General features: G+C 42.9%; 1 protein-coding gene across 2 annotated transcripts in view; it reads left to right on the plus strand.

Moving 5' to 3' along the window:
* Positions 1-15313: 15313 nt before the first annotated feature.
* Positions 15314-23475, plus strand: part of fubp1 (far upstream element (FUSE) binding protein 1) — a 28912-nt gene continuing 20750 nt past the window's right edge. Inside the window, exons 1-2 of one of the 2 annotated variants that reach the window (XM_072273323.1) lie at positions 15314-15695; positions 21923-22016. In XM_072273323.1, coding sequence (XP_072129424.1) covers positions 15435-15695; positions 21923-22016 — 355 coding nt within the window. In that variant the 5' untranslated portion in view covers positions 15314-15434. The remainder of the gene's footprint in view (positions 15696-21922; positions 22017-23475) is intronic. The other variant, XM_072273322.1, reaches the window with a different exon arrangement.

Genomic DNA, 23475 nt, shown 5'->3' on the forward strand with positions numbered 1-23475 from the left:
GATGCTTTCAAAATAATGAAATTAAAAGTCTCAAAATATTTTTAAAAAATTACTATGAAGAGCAGTAAACAGTAAAAAACTAAATCAAATTAATATTTATTGTGACCACCCTTTGTCCTTAAAACTGCATTAATTCTCTTAAGTACACTGTTGTGCAGTTTTATAAGAAAACCAGCTGGTAGGTTGTTCCAAGTAGCTTGGAGAACTTGCCACAGTCCTGCAGACTATGACTGTCTTGCTTGCTTCTGTCTCTCCAGATAATCCTACACAACCTCGATGACGCTGAGATCAGGGCTCTATGGGCCTTTTTAAACTCTGAAACCATATAAAAAACCTCGGGTGCCTAAGACTTTTGCACAGTACTATACTTGTCTAAATGTATTGTATGTTAAAGACTGTAATTGTACTTGCTTCTACCACTTCCTCTGGAAGTTTCTTTCATAAGCCCACCATGCGCCGTGTGAAAAAGTTGTCCCTCAAGTCTCTTTTAAATCTTTCCCTTCTCACCTTAAATCTATGTCCCCTTAGTCTCCCTTAATTGTATTTTATAGGAGCATCCTGACAAGTTGCATCTCCACATGGTATGGGAACAGTCTAGCATCGGACCCAAAGTCCCTACTAAGGACTGTGAGAACAGCTGAGAGGATCATAGGTGTCACCCTGCCATTTGTTGGGGACATTTATCAGGAGCACTGTGTACGCAGGGCCCTTAGTATTATTAAAGATCCCACCCATCCTTCCAGCATCCTCTGACTTTCTACCATCAGGCAGGAGACTCCAATGCATAAAAACAAGAACGGTGTTGTTGGTTAATCTGTGTCGGAGCTTACAATATTAATGCATTTTAGGTTGTTATTTATGTGTGTTTTATCTGTAGATTTTATCCTTACCTTCATAAGTTATCGTGTGTTATGTGTGTTATGTGTACTACTGCGCTTTACACCCTGATTTGGAGAAATTTTGTCTCACTTCAATATACATTTTATGGTTATATACTTTTTATATATGTATATAGTTAAATGACAATAAACGACTTGACTTGACCTACCCTGGGTAAACAACTTTCTTTTTCCTTCTTTTGTCTTTTTTTTAATTTTTGGGGACTCGTCCAGGATTTGAACCCAGGATCAACCCTGACCAGTGACCCTGTGATCTCTGTCTCAGAGGCAGATGTTAGGTTGTCTTTAAAGAGGGTGAACCCTCACAAGGCAGAAGGTCCCAATGAAGTACCTAGTAAGGCTACCTGAAAACTTGTCCCAACCGACTGGCGAGAATATTCAAGGACATTTTCAACCTCTCACTGCTATGGGCAGAAGTTCCCACTTGCTTCAAGAAGGCAACAATTATACCAGTGCCTAAGAATAACGTGACCTGCCTTAATGCCTATTGCCCAGTAGCACTCACATCGACAGTGATGAATTGCTTTGAGAAGAACTCCTGCCTCAGCAAGGACCTGGACCCACTGCAATTTGCCTATCGCCACAATAGGTCAACAGCAGATGCAATCTTAATGGCTCTTTACCTTTCCTTAGACCAACTGGACAATACAAACACCTATGTCAGGATGCTGTTCATCGACTATAGCTCAGCGTATTACACCATCATTCCCACAATCCTGATTGAGAAGTTACAGAACCTGGGCCTCTGTATCTCCTTCTGCAATTGGATCCTCGACTTCCTAACTGGAAGACCACAATCTGTGCAGATTGGTGATAACATCTCCTCCTCGCTGACGATCAACACTGGTGCACCTCAGGGGTATGTGCTTAGCCCACTGCTCTAGTCTCTCTATACCCATGACTGTGTGGCTAGGCATAGCTCAAATACCATCTATAAATTTGCTGATGATACAACCATTATTGGTAGAATCTCAGATGGAGATGAGAGGGTGTATAGGAGTGGTATATGCCAACGAGTGGAGTGGTGTCACAGCAACAACCTTGTACTCAACATCAGTAAGACAAAAGAACTGATTGTGGACTTCAGGAAGGGAGAGATGAAGGATCACACAGAAATCCTCATAGATGGATCAGAAGTGGAGAGAGTGAGCAGCTTCAAGTTCCTGGGTGTCAAAATCTCTGAGGATCTAACCTGGTCCCAACATATGAATGTAGTTATAAAGAAGGCTATACTTTATTAGGAGTTTGAAGAGATTTGGTATGTCAACAAATACACTCAAAAACTTCCATAGATGTACCGTGGAGAGCATCCTGACAGGCTGCTTCACTGTCTGGTATGGAGGGGCTACTGCACAGGTCCGAAAGAAGCTGCAGAGGGTTCTAAATTAAGTCGGCTCCATCTTGGGTTCTAGCCTACAAAGTACCCAGGACACCTTCAAGGAGCGGTGTCTCAGAAAGGCAGTGTCCATTATTAAGGACCTCCAGCACCCAGGGCATGCCCTTTTCTCACCATTACCATTCAGGTAGGAGGTACAGAAGCCTGAAGGCACACACTCAGTGATTCAGGAACAGCTTCTTCTCCTCTGCCAGCCAATTCCTAAATGGACATAGAAGCCATGAACACTACCTCACTTTTTTAATATACAATTATTTCTGGGTTTTGCACGATTTTTATCTATTCTATTAGATAAAACAATTCAATTCTATCTATTATTTTTATCTATATATTAGGCTAGAGCTGCTGCTTTTAGGTCCGGGGATACCAGTCACTACAAGGAATCCAGGCGTGAACTCCGGAAAGCCATTAAGGGCGCCAAAAGGCAATATCCAGCCAAGTTGGAAGCCCAGGCTAACCAAAGGGATGCCAGTAGACTATGGCAGGGTCTAAATGAGATCACTGGGTGCAAAGAAAAGGCTGGGAATATCAATAACTGTGGTGCTTCTCTTCCTGACGAACTTAACATATTCTATGCAAGATTCGAGCAGAAGAGGAGCGTCCCGCTCCCTCCGGATGAACCGGACCTGGTGGCATCGAGATTCATCATCACCAAGGAGAACATTAGAAGGGCCTTCCTGAGGATAAATCCAAGGAAGGCGACGGGCCCAGATGGCGTCCCGGGATGGGTTCTCCAGGCCTGTGCAAGCGAGCTAGCTGGCATGTTTGCTGATATCTTCAAATGCTCCTTGCTTCAGTCTTAGATCCCCTCGTGTTTTAAGAAGGCAACGATAATCCTGGTGCCAAAGAAGAGCAAGGTGGCATGCCTGAATGACTATCGACCTGTGGGTCTAACATCAATTGCTATGAAGTGCTTCGAGAGATTGGTTATGGCACACATCAACCACAGCCTACTGGTCAACCTCGACGCTTTGCAATTCGCCTACCAGCGCAACAGGTCAACAGCAGATGCCATCTCTCTGGCCCTACATTCCTCTTTAAAACATCTGGAGAATAAAGACGCATATGTAAGGCTCCTTTTCATTGACTACAGCTCTGCCTTTAATACCATCATTCCAAATAAACTGATTCCTAAGCTCCGGAACCTGGGCCTTAGCACTCAGATCTGCAGCTGGATCTTCAACTTCCTCACAGACAGGACCCAGGCTGTAAAAATAGGGGACAAGCTCTCCTCTACAATCACTCTGAGCACCAGTGCCCCACAAGGCTGTGTACTCAGCCCCCTGTTGTACTCACTGTACACCCATGATTGTGTAGCCAAGTTTCCATCGAACTCAATATATAAGTTTGCTGATGACACAACAATTGTAGGCCATATCTCGGGTAATGATGAGTTTGAGTACAGAGAGGAAATTAAGAACCTGGTGGCATGGTGTGAAGACAATAACCTATCCCTCAATGTCAGCAAGACGAAGAAATTGGTTGTTGACTTCAGAAGGAGTAGCGGACCACACGACCCAATTTACATCGGTGGTGCGCAAGTGGAACAGGTCAAAAGCTTTAAGTTCCTCGGGGTCAACATCACAAGTGACCTGACTTGGTCCAACCAAGCAGAGTTCACTGCCAAGAAGGCCCACCAGCTCCTTTACTTCCGGAGAAAACTAAAGAAATTTGGCCTGTCCCCTAAAACTCTCACTAATTTTTATAGATGCACCGTAGAAAGCATTCTTCTAGGGTGCATCACAACCTGGTATGGAAGTTGTCCTGTCCAAGACCGAAAGAAGCTGCAGAAGATCGTGAACACGGCGCAGCACATCACACAAACCAATCTTCCGTCTGTGGACTCACTTTACACCGCACGCTGTCGGAGCTGCGCTGCCAGGATAATCAAGGACACGACTCACCCAGCCAACAGACTTTTTGTCCCTCTTCCCTCCGGGAGAAGGTTCAGGAGCTTGAAGACTCGTACGGCCAGATTTGGGAACAGCTTCTTTCCAACTGTGATAAGACTGCTGAACGGATCCTGACCCGGGTCTGGGCCGTACCCTCCAAATATCCAGACCTGCCTCTCAGTTTTTTTGCACTACCTTACTTCCCATTTTTCTATTTTCTATTTATGATTTAAAATTTAAATTTTTAATATTTACTAATTTTAACTATTTTTAATATTTTTAATATTTAATATTTGTAATCCAGGGAGTGTGAAGCGCAGAATCAAATATAGTTGTGATGATTGTACGTTCTAGTACCAATTGTTTGGCGACAATAAAGTATGAAGTACTCAATATAAATATACTGTAAATTTATTTATTTATTTATTTATTTTCTTCTTCTTCTTCCTCTTCTCCTTCTCCTATTTTATTATGTATTGCATTGAACTGCTTCTTCTAAGTTAACAAGTTTCACGTGCCGTTGATAATAAACCTGATTCTGATCTCTCACAAAAGTTTCCTGACACTAATTTTACTCACCCCTACAGCTTCCTCTGGCAGTTTGTCTACTGCCTATTGTCATTAGTTCAAGTACATGTCTGCAGTGAAAAACTTAGCAGCAGTAGCATCACAGACACGTAGCATCGCATAAGAAGTATTTACAAGTCCTTTTAAGTGTAAAGTGTTCAAAATTGTTAGAATGTTGATAAACTGACTTGATTAGGGTCTCGCCAGCTCATTCAAGAACCAAAGATTTGAAGTGAAGTACCTGTTCTTCAAAGTGGTGGAGTCGGACTTCAGGCTTTTTTAACTCCTGTTGAGGACAGTTCCACAGAAACCAGGTAAATTTCACAGATCTCTCCAGGAGAGATTCTAGGTGCCCTCCGAATCTCTGAGGACTGTGTTCATCTTTTGATTTTTTTATTTGAAGTATGTAGATATCACTGCCAGGGCCAGCATGTATTCCCTGTCCGTTATTGCCCTGAACTGGAGAGCAAATATAAATGAGCTGGGAATCATATATATAAGGCAGATCAAGAAACGATGGCAGGTTTTCTTCCCTGAAAGAGGTGAATGAACCTGACAAGTTTTTAAACAACACAGTATTGGTATCATGTCAACCTTTCCCAAGGCAGGCACCCCAACACCTCCTCCTTCCTCCCCCCACTCTTCTGTTCACCATCTCTCACCACACTTCAGGTCTGATTGAAATATATCAAATATTGAAAGGCCTCGATAAAGTGGACGTGGAGAGGATGTTTCCTATGGTGGGGGAGTCTAAGACCAGGGCACAGTCTCAGAATAGAGGGATGTCCATTTAGAACAGAGATGAGGAAGAACTTCTTCAGCCAGAGAGTGATGAATCTGTGGAACTCATTGCCACAGGAGATTGTAGAGACCAAGTCGTTGGGTATATTTAAGACAAAGGTTGACAGATTAGTCAGGGCATGAAGGGATATGGAGAGAAGGCAGGAAAATGGAGATGAAATAGTGCAACAGGCTCAATGGGCCAAATGGCCTAATTCTGCCTCTATATCTTATGGTCTTATTATGTGCAATCAGATAGGCTTAATTAATAATCTTTTAGTTAAGATACAATGAGGGCAAAGTAAACATAATCTAAAAATCGATGCCATTTACTTTGAGAAACAAAGCTAACTATGATGGTATAAGATATGAGAGTGGATTGGGAATTACATTAAAATGCAAAGAATGATTGTTATTTAAATAATTGATACATACACTCAGTGGCCACTTTATTAGGTCCACCAGTACATCTGTTCATTAATGCAAATATCTAATCAGCCAATCATGTGGCAGCAATTCAATGCATCAAAGCAGGCAAACATGGACAAGAAGTTCAGTTGTTGTACAGACCAAGGATCTGAATGGGGAAGAAACGTGATCTAAATGACTTTCACTGTGGATGATTGTTGGTGCCAGATGGGGTGGTTTGAGTATCCCAGAAACTGCTGATCTTCTGGGATTTTCATGCACAACAGTCTAACAGTCTCTAGGGCTTACAAAGAATGACTTGAAAATCAAAAAAAAGATCCAGTAAGCGGCAGTTCTGTGAGAGAAATTGCCTTGTTAATGAGAAAGGTCAGAGGAGAATGGCCAGACTGGTTCAGGCTGACAGGAAGGCAACAGTAACTCAAATAGCCATGCCTTGTAACAGTGGTGTGCAGAAGAGCATCTGTGAACAACGTGCGGAACCTTGAAGCGGACAGTCTTCAGCAGCAGAAGACCATACCGGGTTCCACTCCTGTAACTAATAATGTGGCCACTGATTATAATTTGTAACATACATATTTCACCCTAAAAGCACACAAATAGAACTTCTAAACCTTTTAGTCCTTAAACTTATGCCCTCCGGTAACAGATAACTCTACTTTACAGATAACAGAAAAATCTACTGCTACCTGTATTTTATCCACTGTTGTCACTCAGTCTTCTCTGCTCCAAGGAAAACAAAAATAGTTTATCTAATCTCTTGTATTAATTGAGATAATCTATCCCGGCAACAATCTGGTGGATCTCCTCTGTACGCTTGACAATCACAGCTACACACAATGTCACATATGGTGTTCCTTTTGAACAGAGATGAGAAGGAATTTCTTAAGCCAGATGATGTTGAATCTGTGGAATTCATTGCCACGGTCAGCTGTGAAGGTCAAGTCACTGGGTACAGCTAAAGGGGATGTTGATTAGTAAGGACATTAAAGGTTATAATAATTATAATAGTAAGTACTTTATTGATCCCAAGTGGGAAATTATTTCTTTACAGCAGCATTTAAAAATACACTTAGCAATAATAATCAAGTACAGAATAATAATATACACAATAATAATTTATCAATGTACAATAATGAGCAATACTATGCGTAATAATGTACGAAATAATAAAACAGAGACTGTTGTACTATGACGTGTGTTCTCCTATCGCACAGAGATGAACTGTTGTCTGTGCTTATTGCGTTTGGTAGGAAAGATTTTCTGTAACGATCCTTGTGACAGTGGAGCTGAATGAGCGTGTTCGAAAGGGTGTTCCACTGCCTATTCAGTAGGTAATGGAGAGGATGTGCCTGATTGTCCATAATGGATAACAGTTTGCTTAGTGACCTCCTCTCCACCACTAACTCAAAAGAGTCCGGGTTGTAGCCAAGGACAGATCCAGCCTTTTTGATGAGTTTATTTAGTCGTTTTGCATCACCAGCACCGATGCTGCTTCCCCAATATAAAGCAGTAAAGAAGACTATACTCACTACAACAGACTGGTAAAAGATCTCCAGCATCCTGCTGCAAACATTGAAGGATCTCAACTTCCTTAGGAATGGAGTCTGCTCATCCCCTTCTTGTAAACAGCCCTGGTGTTGGTTTTCCAGTCAAGTCTGTTGTGGAGGTGAACACCCAAGTATTTGTACTCCTCCACCACTGCACCTTCTTCTCCCAGAAAGTAATCAGGACTGTCCTCTTCCTCCTAAAATCAATCACCATCTCCCTGGGTTTAGCCCTATTCAGCAGCTGGTGATTCCTCCCGCACCACTCCATAAACTTGTCCACCAGTCCTCTGTACTCCGATTCCTCTGATACACCCAACCACCGCAGAATTATCAGAGAACTTCTGCAAGTGACAAGACTCAGATTTGTACTGAAAGTCTGAGGTGTACAGTCTGCACAGAAGCGGAGACAGGACAGTCCCTTGTGGGGCTCCAGTGTCACTCATCACCATCTCAGACACAGAGCTGTACAAACTGGGCTCTATCTGTCAGGTAGACAGTAATCCAGGAGATAGTGGATTTGTCTATGCCCATCTTTTGCAGCTTCTCACTCAGAAGAAGTGGCTGGATTGTATTGAAGGCATGAGGGAAATCAAAAAATATGATTCTCACAATGCCACCAGCATCATTCAGGTGGAGTGAGCTTGCTGCAAAAGGTAGATGATGGAATCATCCACTCCCACATGAGGTTGGTAGGCAAACTGTAAAGGGTCCAATGAAGATCTCACCTGTGGTCCAAGGCGGGTCAGGACCAGCCTCTCCAGCACCTTCATCACGTGAGGTGTGAGGGCAATTGGTCTGTAGTCATCGCTCAGATGGAGTCGCGTTCTTGGGTTCAGGAACCAAGCAGGAAGTCTTCCATAGCATCGGTTTCTTTTCCTGACTCAGACTCAGATTGTAAAGGTGCTGCAAAATACCAGACGCAGGCTCGTACAGGCTTTCAGTACCCTGGGGCGGATACCGTCCAGTCCGGCAGCCTTGCCTTGATGTAGTCTCTCCAGCTGTCTCTTAATCTGATCTGCAGTCATCCCCATGGAGGCAGGATACTCCAAAGTTGGGGGGGGGGGCTGAAACACAAGCACTCACCAGAGGGGAGGGAGAGGCTTTCAGAGCAGGGAGGGTGTGTGGTTTCGGCAACTGGGGGAGGGGACAGCAGGAGGTCCCATGCTGAACCTATTGAAAAACAAGTTCAAACCATTGGCCCTATCCAACGAACGGACTCACCTCGGTACTTGTCTATCTCCAGACCTGAAGGCTTTCTTCTTCATATCCAAAAGTTCTTACAGGTCACTGGTGATCCAGGGCTTGTTGTTGACCAGGATTGATTGGAAAAAAAACACCGGCGGGGATAACAGCAGAATGGCAATGGGTGGATTTTCCGGAAGCAACTTGGAAGGCAAAGGATATGTGCATCTCAAAGAGGAAGAAGTATTCTAAAGGCAAGATGACACAATGGTGGCTAACTAGAGAATTCAAAGCCAAAGAAAGGGCCCATAATAGAACAAAAATTAGTGGGAAGTTAGAGGATACGGAAGCTTTCAAATGCCTCCTTATCTTCATTCTAAAAGGACGTCCCTCTATTTTGAGGCTGTGTCCTCTGGTCTTAGACACTCCCACCACAGGAAACATCCTCTCCATCAAGGCCTTTCACTATTTGATAGGTTTCAATTAGGTCACCCCTCATTCTTCTAAATTCCAATGAATACAGACCCAAAGCCATCAAATGCTCTTCGTATGACAAGCCATTTAATCCTGGAATCATTTTCATGAACCTCCTTTGAATCCTCTCCAATTTCACCACATACTTTCTAAGATAAGAGGTCCAAAACTACTCACAATACTCCAAGTGAGGCCTCACCAGTTCTTTATAAAGTCTCAACATTGCACTTGAAAGCCTCCCACTAACTTCCCACTAATTTTTGCTCTATTACGGGCCCTCTCTTTGGCTTTGACTTCTCTAGTTAGCCACCATTGGGTCATCTAGGTGAATCTGTGGAATTCTTTTCCAGAGGCGACTTTGGAGGCCCAGTCTTTATGTACTGTATACTTAACATAGAAACATAGAAAATAGGTGCAGGAGTAGGCCATTCGGCCCTTCGAACCTGCACCGCCATTTATTATGATCATGGCTGATCATCCAACTCAGAACCCCGCCCCAGCCTTCCCTCCATACCCCCTGATCCCCGTAGCCACAAGGGCCATATCTAACTCCCTCTTAAATATAGCCAATGTACTGGCCTCAACTGCTTCCTGTGGCAGAGAATTCCACAGATTCACCACTCTCTGAGTGAAGAAGTTTTTCCTAATCTCGGTCCTAAAAGGCTTCCCCTCTATCCTCAAACTGTGGCCCCTCGTTCTGGACTTCCCCAACATCGGGAACAATCTTCCTGCATCTAGCCTGTCCAATCCCTTTAGGATCTTATACGTTTCAATCAGATCCCCCCTCAATCTTCTAAATTCCAACGAGTACAAACCCAGTTCATCCAGTCTTTCTTCATATGAAAGTCCTGCCATCCCAGGAATCAATCTGGTGAACCTTCTTTGTACTCCCTCTATGGCAAGGATGTCTTTCCTCAGATTAGGGGACCAAAACTGCACACAATACTCCAGGTGTGGTCTCACCAAGGCCTTGTACAACTGCAGTAGTACCTCCCTGCTCCCGTACTCAAATCCTCTCGCTATAAATGCCAGCATACCATTCGCCTTTTTCACCACCTGCTGTACCTGCATGCCCACTTTCAATGACTGGTGTATAATGACACCCAGGTCTCGTTGCATCTCCCCTTTTCCTAATCGGCCACCATTCAGATAATAATCTGTTTTCCTATTTTTGCTACCAAAGTGGATAACTTCACATTTATCCACGTTAAATTGCATCTGCCATGAATTTGCCCACTCACCCAACCTATCCAAGTCACTCTGCATCCTCTTAGCATCCTCCTCACAGCTAACACTGCCACCCAGCTTCGTGTCATCCGCAAACTTGGAGATGCTGCATTTAATTCCCTCATCCAAGTCATTAATATATACTGTAAACAACTGGGGTCCCAGCACTGAGCCTTGCGGTACCCCACTAGTCACCGCCTGCCATTCTGAAAAGGTCCCGTTTATTCCCACTCTTTGCTTCCTGTCTGCTAACCAATTCTCCATCCACATCAATACCTTACCCCCAATACCATGTGCTTTAAGTTTGCACACTAATCTCCTGTGTGGGACCTTGTCAAAAGCCTTTTGAAAATCCAAATATACCACATCCACTGGTTCTCCCCTATCCACTCTACTAGTTACATCCTCAAAAAATTCTATGAGATTCGTCAGACATGATTTTCCCTTCACAAATCCATGTTGACTTTGTCCGATGATTTCACCGCTTTCCAAATGTGCTGTTATCACATCTTTGATAACTGACTCCAGCAGTTTCCCCACTACTGACGTTAGGCTAACCGGTCTATAATTCCTTGGTTTCTCTCTCCCTCCTTTTTTAAAAAGTGGAGTTACATTAGCCACCCTCCAATCCTCAGGAACTAGTCCAGAATCTAACGAGTTTTGAAAAATTATCACTAATGTATCCACTATTTCTTGGGCTACTTCCTTAAGCACTCTAGGACGCAGACCATCTGGCCCTGGGGATTTATCTGCCTTCAATCCCTTCAATTTACCTAACACCACTTCCCTACTAACAAGTATTTCACTCAGTTCCTCCATCTCACTGGACCCTCTGTCCCCTACTATTTCTGGAAGATCATTTATGTCCTCCTTAGTGAAGACTGAACCAAAGTAATTATTCAATTGGTCTGCCATGTCCTTGCTCCCCATAATCAATTCACCTGTTTCTGTCTGTAGTGGACCTACATTTGTCTTTACCAGTCTTTTTCTTTTTACATACCTATAAAAGCTTTTACAGTCCGTTTTTATGTTCCCTGCCAGTTTTCTCTCATAATCTTTTTTCCCCTTCCTAATTAAGCCCTTTGTCCTCCTCTGCTGAACTCTGAATTTCTCCCAGTCCTCAGGTGAGCCACTTTCTCTGGCTAATTTGTATGCTGCTTCTTTGGAATTGATACTATCCCTAATTTCTCTTGTCAGTCACGGGTGCACTACCCTCCTTGATTTATTCTTTTGCCAAACTGGGATGAACAATTGTTGTAGTTCATCCATGCAACCTTTAAATGCTTGCCATTGCATATCCACCGTCAATCCTTTAAGTGTCATTTCCCAGTCCATCTTAGCTAATTCACGTCTCATACCTTCAAAGTTACCCCTCTTTAAGTTCAGAACCTTTGTTTCTGAATTAACTATGTCACTCTCCATCTTAATGAAGAATTCCACCATATTATGGTCACTCTTACCCAAGGGGCCTCTCACAACAAGATTGCTAATTAACCCTTCCTCATTGCTCAAAACCCAGTCCAGAATAGCCTGCTCTCTAGTTGGTTCCTCGACATGTTGGTTCAAAAAACCATTCCGCATACATTCCAAGAAATCCTCTTCCTCAGCACCTTTACCAATTTGGTTCACCCAATCTACATGTAGATTGAAGTCACCCATTATAACTGCTGTTCCTTTATTGCACACATTTCTAATTTCCTGCTTAATACCATCTCCGACCTCACTACTACTGTTAGGTGGCCTGTACACAACTCCCACCAGCGTCTTCTGCCCCTTAGTGTTACGCAGCTCTACCCATATCGATTCCACATCTTCCCGGCTTATGTCCTTCCTTTCTATTGCGTTAATCTCTTCTTTAACCAGCAACGCCACCCCACCTCCCCTCCCTTCATGTCTATCCCTCCTGAATATTGAATATCCCTGAACGTTGAGCTCCCATCCTTGGTCACCCTGGAGCCATGTCTCTGTGATCCCAACTATATCATAATCATTAATAACAATCTGCACTTTCAATTCATCCACCTTATTACGAATGCTCCTTGCATTGATACACAAAGCCTTCAGGCGCTCTTTTACAACTCTCTTAGCCCTTATACAATTATGTTGAAAAGTGGCCCTTTTTAGTGCTTCCCCTGGATTTGTCGGCCTGCCACTTTTACTCTTCTTCTTAGTACTTTTTGCTTCTACCCTCACTTTACACCCCTCTGTCTCTCTGCACTGGTTCCCATCCCCCTGTTGTGAACTAACCTCCTTACGCCTAGCCTCTTTAATTTGATTCCCACCCCCCAACCATTCTAGTTTAAAGTCACCTCAGTAGCCCTCGCTAATCTCCCTGCCAGACAGAGGTTGATAGATTCTTCATTGGTCAGGACATTAAGGGATACAGGGGAGAGGCAGGAGATTTGGGATGAGAGGGAAAATGAATCAGCCATGAAGAAATGTCAGAGCAGACTTGATGGGCCAGTTGGCCTAATTCTGCTTCTATTTCTTATGTTCTTAATAAATACTGCTCCTCTGCAGCATCAATCTAAACGGTAGTCTTGTTTCCCAGGAGGAGCACTGATGCTTCTGTGCTTTTGGTCAAGAATTGACAAGACTGATACGAGAGGAAGGGAGTTAAATACCACCACAATGAAACACTAATTGGCTGGAACATGAATACTCATGAGTATGATTGTTTATCCCATTCCGCAGCCCGCCTGTGAGAGCACCTAGACCCCGTGGCAGAGTCCATGGTTGTGAAATGTAATGAAGAATGACAATAAACAATCTTGAAATCCTCCTCCAATGCAATTCTGCCTTTCATGTAAGCTCACTTGATCCAGCCTATCCAGGTCAGCCTTTCAAACTACCTTCTCCAACAAAAAGATGATACGACCATAACTAAAATATAACAAGATCTTAGTCGCAGATGGTTTCCTTTCTTATGTTTTAAGTAAATTAGCGAAGAAATTCAGTCACAAATCCACAACCTTATCATTCACATCTGGGGAAAAGAAGGGAAACCTCAGAGATGCTGTATTTGTAACCATCTTCAAGTGGATAAGTCTGACTAGGCCAAATGTACATTCATGTTTGCTGACAATATAGTTAACAGGAAAAATGAGCAAAGGAGTTATGGGAGGCAACACAGAAAGTGCTGGAAGAACTCAGTGAGTCTGGCAGCATCTATGGAGGGAAATGGACAGACAACGCTTCAGGTCAAGACTCTCCATCTGGATCTGAAGATAACAAAGAAACTGTCTATCAGTTAACTGAGATAGATGGAACATTGGTAGATAGAGTGTAAGAGTGAAATGATCCACAATTGTGGAAATAGGTAAATATTTATAACTGTAGGAATTCAAAGGGATTTATGATCATGTACAGTTCATAGATCACAGCACGTTAATGGGGAGGGTAGGACAACATACTTATCCCTCATTCCATATTACTGCCTCTGCCCTGCTGGGCTCACCAACATCTATCAAAGATGCCCAGCATCCAATCCCTGCCATCTTCTCACAGCTACCATCAGGCAGGTGGTACAAAGGCTTTAAATCCCACACCTACTAGATTCAAGAAATCCCATTTCCTTTCAAGCATTCATTTGTTGACCCAATGGGCAGTACCCCAATCACTAGTTTAGCAACCCTATGACCATTTTCATCACTGAGTAAAATGGACATTTCTTTGCCCTGTGTTCTTTCTTGTTAAATTTGGGCAGCACAGTAGGGTAGTGGGCAGCGTAAAGCTTTGCAGTGCCAGTGGTCTAAAGACAGAGGTTCAATTCCTTCCACTGGCTGTAAAGTTTGTACACTTTCCCTGTGACTATGTCGGTTTCCTCCAGGTGCTCATGTTTCCTCCCACATTCCAAAGATGGATTATTAGGGTTAATAGGATGAGAGGAGACATGATAGAGGTATACAAGACATTAAGATGAATATATAGAGTGGACAGCCAGCACCTCCTCCCCAGGGCACCACTGCTCAGTACAAGAGGACATGGCTTTAAGGTAAGGGGTGGGAAGTTCAAGGGTGATATTAGAGGAAGGTTTTTTACTCAGAGAGTGGTTGGTGCATGGAGTGCACTGCCTGAGTCAGCGATGGAGGCAGATACACTAGTGAAATTTAAGAGACTACTAGACAGGTAATACGGAGGAATTTAAGGTGGGGGGGTTATATGGGAGGCAGGGTTTAAGGTCGGCACAACATTGTGGGCCGAAGGGCCTGTACTGTGCTGTACTATTCTATGTTCTATAAGTTGTGGGCATACTCTGTTGACGCCGGAAGTTTGGCAACACTAGCAGGCTGCCAATAGTATACTCAAGACTGTGTTAGTCATTGACACAATGCATTTCACTGGGTTTTCTGTGTACATGATGAATAAAACTATTTTTTTAACTCTTTGTATAATTTATATTTTCCTTTTAATGAGGGTTAGCTAACGCTATGCACCTGTGATACTGCTGCGAGTACGTTTTCGTTGTGCTTTTGCATACAAGTACTTGTGCGTATAACAATAAATTGGACTTGGACTTTGAAACCTTTGTCCTTTTGTGCAGCAAGCTACCAATTTGATGGCAAATCAAACACAGTATGGACTTGTGGATAAAATGGGTGTTGATATTAAAAGAGGTTTCCAGATGAATATATCACTGACGTATGGGATCTTGCTTCCCATACATTTTTCCTAAGTTTTAAAAGGCTGTCTCAAGGGTCAGTGAAACCCTTTGGAAGAATCTGAGGGTGCAACAGAAACTCTGCCCTTCCTATCCCCGCCCTCCCATCTTCTTCTCCTGTCCCGAGGAAGGATCTGAACCCCAGAACCACTGAGCTCACGCTGTTGCGACATGGCATCGCGAGATTTGCCCCCAACCCCCCCCCCCACACGGAGGCGCGAAACTGCAGCCGGCTGGAGTCTCGCGAGAGTTGGCCGCCGCCTCCTCCTCCTCTGCTCAGGCGGGCCACGGTGAGGCGGCCATTTTGCGGCAGGTTCCGTGTGCCGGCGGTAGCAATCAGCAGCAGTTCGTCGCCCTTCTTCACACACTCACCGCTCACACATGGCCGAATACTCCGCAGTGGCGCCGCCTAACGCGTTAACGGCTGGCGGAGGAGGAGCAGGTGGTGGTGGTGGTGCCGGTGGAGCTGGAGGAGGCGCTGGTGGAGGTGGAGGAAGCGGCGCTGGAGGAGGAGGTGGTGGCGGCGGCACGGGTGCCGGTGCAGCCGGAGGTACAGGAGGAGGAGGACCCGGCGGCGCTGGTGGAGGAGGAGGTGGCTTCAAAAATGATGCCTTCGCCGACGCCCTTCAGAGGGCGAGGCAGGTAGGAGAGGGGAGTGGGAAAGGCATGAGCCGTGTGGCGGGTTGCCCCTCCTTAGGCCTTTAGGCCAGGTGGTGGAGAGTTGGGGATAGGATCAGGGTCTGGGCCTCGGTCCTCCGAACAATAGACGAGGCCCAGGCCGCCCGTTCATACTTAAGTTTCCTTGTCGTAGGTGGAGGCCAGAGTCTTGCCTTATAGCACACCTTCCCCTCGTTGTGCGATGTCCCTGGGCGCCATATGCTACAGCCGCGCTCTCAAAAGAGGCAAATCTCTCTCGGAACACCGCCACCTACACAGCAAAGGCAGGCACGACCATCCAATGACGATCATAGCGTGAATAAACTCTGCTCAGGACTCCCACCAGCATACACAAAAACTTCGCAGCCCAGGGATTGATCACATCCACCCCCATCCCGCGCCTGTAACTTTTTCTTTTGTGCTGTTGCAGCTGAGTGATTTTATGAAGGGAATTGTGTATGTTTTCCTGCCCCTTTTCACTTCAGATATGCCAGCTGTGATTGATTTGAAGGCAGCTTTTATCATTGGACTTTTTGCTGCAGATTTGAAAATACTTTTGGGGAAAACACTTAACTGGGCTGTATCGTCTTATGAGATTCGTAGATCCCATCTATTCTTAAGATCATAGAACAGTATAGTACTGGGACAAGTTCTTCGGCCCACAGTGTTGTGCCGAACCAGCTAAAAAGTAAATAAAAAAACGCCAGAACGAATCTCTCCTACTTACACAATTACAGGTGATGGGTGTTTATGGGGGGGAAAAAAGTTCATCCGTTCTTTTGAAAAGAAGTAAAGCATTCCAAATTTACTAGTATTTTCTTTAGATTTAATAAAAATAATCATCAATCCTGATGTAGTGTTTCATTTCAAATGTTGACGTTTCCTTTTACTCATAGATGCTGCTAAACCTGAGATCCTTCAGATTGTTCGTGCCGCCACTCATTTCTTTGTTCGTTTTTTCTTGTACATGTAGTGGAAAAAAACACGATCTTGAAATACAACTGTAGTCGTAAACGCTAACTTTAAGGGTCAGATTTCATACTTTGCAACACATTGATTATCAATGGCACGCAAGTTTCCATTGTTACTTAAAATGGTAAGAAAGGATGACAGTAGACGAGCTTTTTTGGTTGAGAAGGAAGTTACATTCAAGATTATTTGAAATTCATCAGTACATGTGTGTAAAGGAGCGCAAAATGATTCGCCAGGTTCAATGCAGCACAAAAAACACAACAAACATAAAGAACACAATTTTAAAAAAACTATAAATATAAAAGCAATGCTATAAAACACAATGCACAGGTTATTGTTATATATGTAGACTTAGCATTAAGTACTACTTGCACCAAAGCAAATATATTTACAGAGCTAGAATAGTTGATGAAAGAGCAATTGAAATGTTGAAAAGGCACAATATTTTAAAAATACAACTGTAGAATTGATAATTTGTTTTTTCAGCCCTTGGTTCCATGTCATACCTTACGGCAATGTGGAAACTAATACAATGAAACAAATCATACTTGCAAGATGAACTTTTGCCTATAACCCCTTCAAGTGGGGGGAAAACAAGATGCAAGCAGACTGAAATGAAACAATAGAAGCCCAGAAACTTCAATGATGAGATGAGTTAGAGCTAAACTTCAGTATTCCAGCAGCATTACATATGGTTTGGTTCACTGCTGAATTTGTTAGAGGCAGGGTTGAGCCAGCTTTAGCATTTCTTCTTTGACTAAATAATCAGGTATTTCTGAAAATTGACATGAATTTAGTTTCTAATAATGCAAGCACAGTACCCATTCTAGAATTTTTTAAATCCATCACTTAAACAGGGATGCTTCTTTTGAAAACGAGAAAATCTGTAGATGCTGGAAATCCAAGCAACACACACAAACTGCTAGAGGAACTCAGCAGGCCAGGCAGCATCTATGGAAAAGAGTACAGTCGATGTTTCGGGCTGAGACATTGACTGTGCTCTTTTCCATAGATGCTGTCTGGTCTGCTGGGTTCCTCCAGTAGTTTGTGTGTGCTGCTGCTTTTGAAACTGACTTGGCATCCATATATGTCTAAAAAGTAGATATTCTTGTAGCTGAGGTATTTGCCCCATTGGATATCTTAGCAATAAGAAGACAAGACACAAGAAAATTGGTGCTTGTGTAGCTAACATCATCTCAAGTTTGCATGCCATGGGATCAAAACTGATCTGCTCCAGGTCTCAATTCTGTGTTCTTTCCACGTGCCACTTGTGGGACAGACACCTTAAGTGATCGCTCGCTGTACTGATGCATCTCCATATTCTTGATTATTAATCATAGATTTTTGCTTTTGCATTGTGCTCATTAATTGTACTTCGTTCAGGTTTATAGGTATAGCATTAAGCATCCGAATTTTGAACCATTTAACATCTAATATTTTAACCACATGAAGAAAAGTTTTAAGTAATACAAACTTTCAAAAAATGATGTGCACTTTATGTTGGAACTTTCCTACAAACTTTTCATTTGAGGTTTTAAGAGTAGCAACTTCAAATAATTTGTAGCAGTAGGTGCCACAGTAACAATTAGTGCAACGCTATTACAGCCTCAGGCCGCCAGAGTTCGATTCCGATGCCCTCTGTAAGAAGTTTTTGTACATCCTCTCATTGGAATGTGTGGATTTTCCTCTGGTGCTCCAGTTTGAACAGCTCAAAGGCAAACCGGGTACATTAATTGTCCTGTGATTAGGGTTAATCTGGGTTGTGGGATTGCTGGGGCAATATAGTTTGAGGAGCTGGGAGGGCCTATTCTACACTGTATCACTAAATAAATATAAAACTGCATAGAGTAGGAAAATTAAAAACTTTATTAAAAAGAGATTCTTCTATTACTTCACCAATGGGTACTCTTTATGGTCTTAACAATTTACCTAAAAATGGAACATTTAAAAGAGAAAATAGCTGACTGTTCAGTGTCTTGTACTTCAATCCAAAATGTCAAAGTTCAAAGTAATTTTTTTTAATCAAAGTGCATGTATGTCACCGTATTTAACCTTTAGGTTCATTTTCTTGTGGTGCATACATAATAAATCCAGTAACCATGTAGAATGAATGAAAGGCCGCACCAGCTTGTTGGACAACTAGTATGAAAAAGACAAACGAACTGCGCAAATACAAAAAGAATAGTAAATATTGAACATGAGATGAAGAGTCCTTGAAAGTAAGTCCATAGTTTGTGGGAACAGTTCCGTGATGGGGTAAGTGAAATTATCCCCGCTGATTCAAGAGCCTGATGAACCTCGTGGCAGGGGTTCCTGATGATGGATGCTGGTTTCCTACGACAGTGCTTCATGAAAATGTGCTCAGTGGTAGGGTTGCTTTAACCATGACAGAGTGGCCTATATCCCAGACCAGATGGAATGCACCCTCGTGTTCTGAAGGAAGTAGCTGTGGAGATTGCAGAGGCATTAGCGATGATCTTTCAAAAGTCGATAGATTCTGGCATGGTTCCGGAGGACTGGAAGATTGCAAATGTCACTCCGCTATTTAAGAAAGGGGCAAGGAAGCAAAAAGGAAATTGTAGACCTGTTAGCTTGACATCGGTGGTTGGGAAGTTGTTGGAGTCGATTGTCAGGGATCAGGTTACAGAGTACCTGGAGGCATATGACAAGATAGGCAGAACTCAGCATGGATTCCTTGAAGGAAAATCCTGCCTGACAAACCTATTACAATTTTTTGAGGAAATTACAAGTAGGCTAGACAAGGGAGATGCAGTGGATGTTGTATATTTGGATTTTCGGAAGGCTTTTGACAAGGTGCCACACATGAAGCTGCTTAACAAGATAAGAGCCCATGAATAGTTGGCTTTGTGGCTAAGTTTGTTGACGATACGAAGGTAGATGGAGGGGCCGGTAGTGCTGAGGAAGCAGAGTCTGCAGAGAGATTTGTATAGATTGGAAGAATGGGCAAAGAAGTGGCAAATGAAATACAATGTTGGAAAGTATATGGTTATGCACTTTGGCAAAAGAAATAAACGGGCAGACTATTATTTAAATGGGGAGAGAATTCAAAGTTCTGAGATGCAACAGGACTTGGGAGTCCTCGTACAGGATACCCTTAAGGTTAATCTCCAGGTTGAGTCGGTGGTGAAGAAGGCGAATGCAATGTTGGCATTCATTTCCAGAGGAATAGAGTATAGGAGCAGGGATGTGATGTTGAGGATCTATAAGGCGCTGGTGAAACCTCACTTGGAGTACTGTGGGCAGTTTTGGTCTCCTTATTTAAGAAAGGATGTGCTGACATTGGAGAGGGTACAGAGAAGATTCACTAGAATGATTCCTAGAATGAAACATATGAGGAACGTTTGTCTGGTCTTGGACTGTATTCCTTGGAGTTTAGAAGAATGAGGGGAGACCTCATAGAAACATTTCGAATGTTAAAAGGCATGGACAGAGTGGATGTGGCAAAGTTGTTTCCCATGATGGGGGAGTCTGGTACGAGAGGGCACGACTTAAGGATTGGAGGGCGCCCGTTCAGAACAGAAATGCGAAGAAATTTTTTTTAGCCAGAGGGTGGTGAATCTATGGAATTTGTTGCCACGGGCGGCAGTGGAGGCCAAGTCATTGGGTGTATTTAAGGCAGAGATTGATAGGTATCTGAGTAGCCAGGGCATCAAAGGTTATGGTGAGAAGGCGGGGGAGTGGGACTAAATGGGAGAATGGATCAGCTCATGATAAAATGGCGGAGCAGATGCGATGGGCCGAATGGCCGACTTCTGCACCTTTGTCTTGTGGTCTTATGTATCCACTATTCGGAGTAGGATTTTCTAAGGGCATTGTTGTTTCCATACCAGGCTGTGATGCAACCAGTCAATATACTCTCCACACACATCTATGGAAGTTTGTCAACATTTTAGATATGTCAATTTTTGCAGAAGTCTAAGGAAGTAGAGGTACTGCTGTACTTTCTTCATAATTGCCTTTGTGTGTTGGGCCCAGCATAGGTCCTCTGAAATGATAACCGAGGGATTTAAAGTTGCTGATCCTCTCTGCCTCTGATCCTCCTGAAGTCAGTAATTAGTTACTTGGTTTTGCTGAGTATGAGGTTGTGGTGGCTCTACTCAGCCAGATTTTCAGTCTCCATCCTGTATCCTGATTCATCACCACCTTTGATAAGGCCTATGTCAGTGGTGTTGTCAACAAAATTAAATATGGCATTGTAGGTGTGCTTAGCCCCAGAGTTGTAAGTATAAACAGAGTAGAGCAGGGAGCTAAGCACACAGCCTTGTGAATCACCTGTGCTGATGGAGATTGTGGAGGAGATGTTGCCAGTCTGAACTGAATGGAGCCTGTAAATGAGGAAATCTAGGATCCAATTGTACAAAATGGTATTGAGGCCAAGGTCTTGAATTTTATTGATTTTTGAGGAGTTGATAGTATTGAATGCCGAGCTGTAGAGAGCATCCTGATGTCTGCATCCTGGAAATAATTTATTATTTGGATTTGGGACATGTTACATTTGTGACCAGGAGTTGACTGATAATCCTATTGAAAATTCAGATTAGAGGAGCCAATCTCAATTCTAGCCACCTGGTGTGTAAGAATATTGAAATGTTATGCTGTTCTCTGTCGTTGGATGGCGCTTTGTTGCCACTGAACGTTACAACGTTTGTTTCTGCATGGTTTAACTGATGCAATTTAACACACATGCCTTGGGAGCTAATGCAGTCTCACTAAAGATGTGAATCAGCTCCTAGTTTATTGACTGTCTTTCTACTTGTTATGGTACCTGGAAATCTTCAAGTATGTTTTATTTAGATGCTTCTTTCAATGAAATTGAAGAGGTTGTCTACAGTGGGTTATGGTCCTTGAAGTTGAATGAGTATTTTTAAAATTATTCTGATAATGTAGGAATACTGCAAGTTGGTGAATCATTAATGATTGGATGGCATTAGATCTTAATGAAGTATCCGATTTGTAATTCAAAACATCCCTGATCCATTCAGAAATACTTTTCTAATTTTGGAGTTTGTGCAGACCTTCTAAATTGAGATTGAGTTCTGCATCATAGTGGCGTGCAATATTCCTAATTATAATTAGCAATTTTGGAAACTGGGAAAAGCTTAGTCTCTTCAATTGGAAATGTGCATTATAAACCCCCATCATTTGGAGAAAATCAAAATTCGTGTTTAATAGTTTAAAAATGTTTTAATGCAACAGACCGCTGCTTTTATATTACACAGATTGCAGCAAAAATTGGTGGAGATACAGGAACAACAGCAATAAATACATCTGACTATGGATATGGAGGACAGAAAAGACCCTTGGAAGATGGGGGTGAGTGATTACACTTTGTTCTATTATCTGTAAAGTGGTTGGGTTTGTGGCAGGTGAACCATCATGAAGGATCAAGCTGCTTGACCTTCACTAACCTGTGGCAGTTATAGTGATAACATCACCTCAGTCTTTTCATACAGAAGACCCTCTGCCATATTGTGTGACAATACAGTTATGCAAAATGGGTAGACTCAGAACAAATCTGGCAGCTCATAACTGGAGCCAGGGAGATCATCAGCAGAAATCTACACCTTGATCATCTATATTCATATGACCTGGTAGATCCCTCAATTTACCATTGTGGTTAAGCCAGGAATTCTATTCAGTGTCAGTGAGACTGATGTGCAGGACAAAAGCACTAGTACACATAATTAAAAGTGGGTCAACCTGGTGTAGCAACAGCATGGTGTTAGAAAGTTTGTGAACCCTATAGAACTTTCTATTTCTGCATAAGTACAAACCCCATTTCAAGAAAAGTTGGGATATTTTCCAAAATGCAATAAAAACAAAAATCTGTGATAAGTTAATTTACGTGAACCTTTATTTAACTGACAAAAGTACAAAGAAAAGTTTTTCAATAGTTTTACTGACCAACTGAATTGTATTTTGTAAATATACACAAATTTAGAATTTGATGGCTGCAACACACTCAACAAAAGTTGCGACAGTTAAAATAAGATTGAAAAGTGCACAGAATATTCAAGTAACACAGGTTTGGAAGACTCCACATTAAGCAGGCTAATTGGCAACAGGTGAGGTATGACTGGGTATAAAAGTAGTGTCCATCAAAGGCTCAGTCTTTGCAAGCAAGAATGGGTCGTGGCTCACCCTTTAGTGCCAAAATTCGTGAGAGAATTGTTAGGAACATTTCTTAACGCAAGATTGCAGCGAATTTAGATCTTACAACATAATGTGAAAAGATTCAGAGAATTCAGAGACATCTCTGCGTAAAGAGCAAGGTCGGAAACCACTGTTGAATGCGCGTGATCTTCGAGCCCTCAGGCGGCACTTGCCTAAGAAACCGTCATGCTACTGTGACAATTATAGCCACCTGGGCTCGGGAGTACTTCCGAAAACCATTGTCACTCAACACAGTCTGTCACTGCATCCAGAAATGCAACTTGAAACTGTATTACACAAGGAGGAAGCCATACATCAACTCTATGCAGAAACGCCGGCGAGTTCTCTGGGCCCGAGCTCATCTCAGATGGACCGAAAGACTGGAACCGTGTGCTGTGGTCAGATGAGTCCACATTTCAGCTAGTTTTCGGAAAAAACGGGCGTCGAGTTCTCTGTGCCAAAGATGAAAACAACCATCCAGATTGTTATCAGCGAAAGTGCAAAAGCCAGCATCTGTGATGGTATGGGGGTGCATCAGTGCCCACGGCATGGGTGAGTTGCATGTATGTGAAGGTACCATTGACTCTGAGATGTATATTAGGATTTCAGAGAGACATAC

The sequence above is a fragment of the Mobula birostris genome, chromosome 12, assembly GCF_030028105.1.
Source record: "Mobula birostris isolate sMobBir1 chromosome 12, sMobBir1.hap1, whole genome shotgun sequence".
Classification (NCBI taxonomy): Eukaryota; Metazoa; Chordata; class Chondrichthyes; order Myliobatiformes; family Myliobatidae; genus Mobula; species Mobula birostris.